Here is a 3,517-nt window from a genome sequence, read left to right on the forward strand (position 1 = left end):
AAAATTTTTGAATCCCACTCCAACACATGACCAAAGAAACAAAAGAAAAAAAGAAAAGAAAAAGCAATAAATAGGGTGATTGATTAACATGAAGGAGAAGGACCAATGGCTAATTAAGAGTGCTTAAAGACAAAACAAAAGAACATTCTCCCAACAAGGCAGAAGTTTCAAAAGAAGTTACAACACACACTAATAATGTATTTCTTGACCTCAAACAAAACCTTTCCTAAACTTTTCTTCTTTTTCTTAAAGGTAACCCCACCATTCCATGGATTTTAGTGGCTTGAAAAATAGCTTAATGAACACTATAAATATGGGGGGGTTCCACCTTCAATATGTCTTCAAGCTAGACACATTTCAAGACAGCAAAAGGAAACCAATCAAGAAACTTGTTACTCTCTCTGTTTCTTTCTCTCTCTTTCATCTTTATTTAATCCCTCCTTTGTTTTTCCTTTTCCTGAACTCATGGCCAAGACATCAGATCCTCTTGTGGTTGGAAGGGTTATTGGAGATGTAATTGATTATTTCACACCAACTGTGAAAATGACAGTTACTTATAACTCCAACAAGCAGGTTTATAATGGGCATGAGCTTTTCCCTTCTGCTGTTACTAGTAAACCTAAGGTTGAGGTCCAAGGAGGTGACATGAGGTCTTTTTTCACTCTGGTAAATATATATATATATACATTCTCATCAAAATGAATTTCCACAATCCCTAATCCATTAGACCCAAATCTTTTTTCCCTTGATTGATGCTTTTCTTTTTCTTTCACCACTTTCATATGTAAAATTGTAGGTGATGACAGACCCAGATGTGCCTGGTCCTAGTGATCCATACCTGAGGGAGCACTTGCACTGGTATTTGATATTCTACAGAATACCCTTAAATCAAGGAGGAATTTGTTTTCATAATTGAGAAAAGAAATAAATGAAAGAAAGGAAAGAAGTCCTTTTGTTTTAAGAAGAAAGAAAAAATAAGGATGAATGTAGCTAGCTAGTACAAAAATGGAAAAAAGAAATGATATAAACATGTCCAGATTTTCACATAAATTTTCAGTACAAAGTGTAGAAACAAAAATAGTATGAAAGTACATCACTGTAAAACATGCATATATAGCAAAACATGTATACTCATGGCTTGTGAACTTTTGATTTGACCATCTTACAGGATAGTGACAGACATCCCAGGAACAACAGATGCTACATTTGGTAAGCTTTATGAATATGTAAGAGAGCTAGAAAATGCAAAATATAACATAAAATGTGTTAAGAAACATAAAGTAATTTGTGGGTTTCTTCATCTTCTTCTTTTTTCTGTTTTCTCAACAGGAAGAGAAATGGTGAGCTATGAAATGCCAAGGCCAAACATAGGAATACACAGGTTTGTGTTCCTCTTGTTCAAGCAACAAAGAAGGCAAACAGTAAAACCACCAACATCAAGGGATAGGTTTAATTCAAGAAAATTCGCAGAAGAAAATGAACTTGGCCTGCCTGTTGCAGCTGTCTTCTTTAATGCTCAAAGAGAAACAGCTGCAAGAAGACGCTAATGAAGAAGAGAGAAGACATAAACAAATAAATAAAAACCAGTGGCAGTGGTACTACGTACTCTTGGATCGGCATCAACTGATATTGTCATTATTATCATTAGTATTAGTGTTAGTATATTATCAGTGCTGTTTAAAGTATTATATATATGATCAAATGTAGATATAGTAGCACTGTGTTTGAATCTTAATCAGTGCTTAAAAAAAGCCAAAAAAAAAAAAAAATTAATGGGAACCTTGTTTTAGCTAGAATAAGCCGGGTGGAGATCTTTATATGTATCTATGTACTGATGTTGCTGCTTTGCGAGCAGGAAATTTATGTTCTAAGTAATGTAGAATCTCTTATTACATAAACCCTTGTCTTCTTCTTTTCTGAGAAATTATCACAAGGTTAATCTATGGATTATATTCAATCCTTGTAACAGTAAGTTTTCTGTTCATATACTACAGGAAAGAAAAAAGAAAATATGAAGAGATAATAAAGAAAAAGACAGGGAAACAATGGGTACTTATTAGTATTTCACTATGTATACTAGTGACTTTCCATCATATTATCTTACCTAAAGTTGAAAAATGAATATCTACAGCCGGTCCAATTTTATATATGATTAAATGGCTTGTACGGACTGCGCAGATTTTGTGGATCTTTTGACAGTACTATTTATATAGATAATGAACAGATAAATGCAGCGTTCGGAAAACTGAATCGCTCATTCAAATGGCTAAAGGATTTTAGGGTGAGGTTCAGACTTTGAAAGAGGTGATAACTGTTTTTTATCGCATATTTATGTTAAATTATTAGTAAAAATTAAAAGAATAACAGTTAATAATTAATTTAATTTCAATTAGTTACTGATTATGTTAGTTTTATTTTAATTTTTTTTATCAACTGATAATTTATTCAATTGATTTATTTATTTATTTATATATTATTATTCTTATTAAAATTTATTAATAATAATTTATTTTAAATTGATCTCATATAATTAAATTTTTATATTTTATAATAAATAATTAGTATTTTAAATTACTTTTAATAGTTAAATAATTATAATACTTATAATTATGGTATTTGAAATTATAAATTTTTATTAGTATTAAACTTCTATTTTTAAAATATTTATTATAAATATTTTTAATAATAAATACAATTAAGTTAAAAAATTAACTATAATATTTTTAATTATTATAAATTATTTCAATTAATTTGTATCATTAAATATAATATAATAAAATAAAATATATTTAACGATAAATTTATACCATTAATAGTCATCTAACATACTAACAGCAACCACTAATGAAATTTTATCAAGCGGTGTAATTTATCAGCTATTAGCTACCATCTATCAGCTATCAACTACCAACTGCATTGATCAGCTGAACTAAACATACCTTTAATCATTAATTTATATGACTAACCTTGATGGTGTTTCCATACATCAGGTAATTTTAATCCATTCAATTAATTGATTAAAATTATTAAAATATTTATATTTTTAAATAAATTTATCAGAATTAGAAGAATTAACATGACAATTAAAATGTAATAAAATTTTAATTTTTTTATACTAACAGAGCTTATCTTCACTAGTCAAACTATTAGTTGAATTAGTTTGACAAAAATGTTTAAAATATTAGTTTCCTATTTTTTTTTTATTTACTTTGAAATGAAAAATTATTCCAACTTATTATTTTTTCCTTTCTTTTCTTTTTTTCTTTCCTCCGTGAGGCTACTGGAATATGGAGCTAACAACAATTAGACATTTGCAACGTGCAAATCATTATTAAGATAACATTATTCTACAACTTTTTTTCTTTTCATGGAATTCAATTCATTAGCCTCGCATTACCAAGGAGGAGGCCAAGGGGGCTGGCAGGTCCTGCCTCCCCAAAAAATTATTTATATTGGGGTATTTTTAGCATAAATCCCTTCAAAAAGAAAATTAATTTACACATCAACCCTCCCATCC

General features: G+C 29.0%; 1 protein-coding gene across 1 annotated transcript; it reads left to right on the forward strand.

Annotated features, from left to right (window-relative positions):
* The first annotated feature begins 326 nt into the window (after positions 1-326).
* On the forward strand, positions 327-1,953 carry LOC8271902 (CEN-like protein 2). Its single transcript, XM_048378193.1, has 4 exons — positions 327-666; positions 797-858; positions 1,169-1,209; positions 1,330-1,953. The coding sequence occupies exons 1-4, from the start codon at positions 466-468 to the stop codon at positions 1,545-1,547; spliced, it is 522 nt and encodes a 173-aa protein (XP_048234150.1). The 5' UTR covers positions 327-465; the 3' UTR covers positions 1,548-1,953.
* The last annotated feature ends 1,564 nt before the right edge of the window (positions 1,954-3,517 follow it).

Source organism: Ricinus communis, chromosome 8 (genome assembly GCF_019578655.1).
Source record: "Ricinus communis isolate WT05 ecotype wild-type chromosome 8, ASM1957865v1, whole genome shotgun sequence".
Taxonomy (NCBI): domain Eukaryota; kingdom Viridiplantae; phylum Streptophyta; class Magnoliopsida; order Malpighiales; family Euphorbiaceae; genus Ricinus; species Ricinus communis.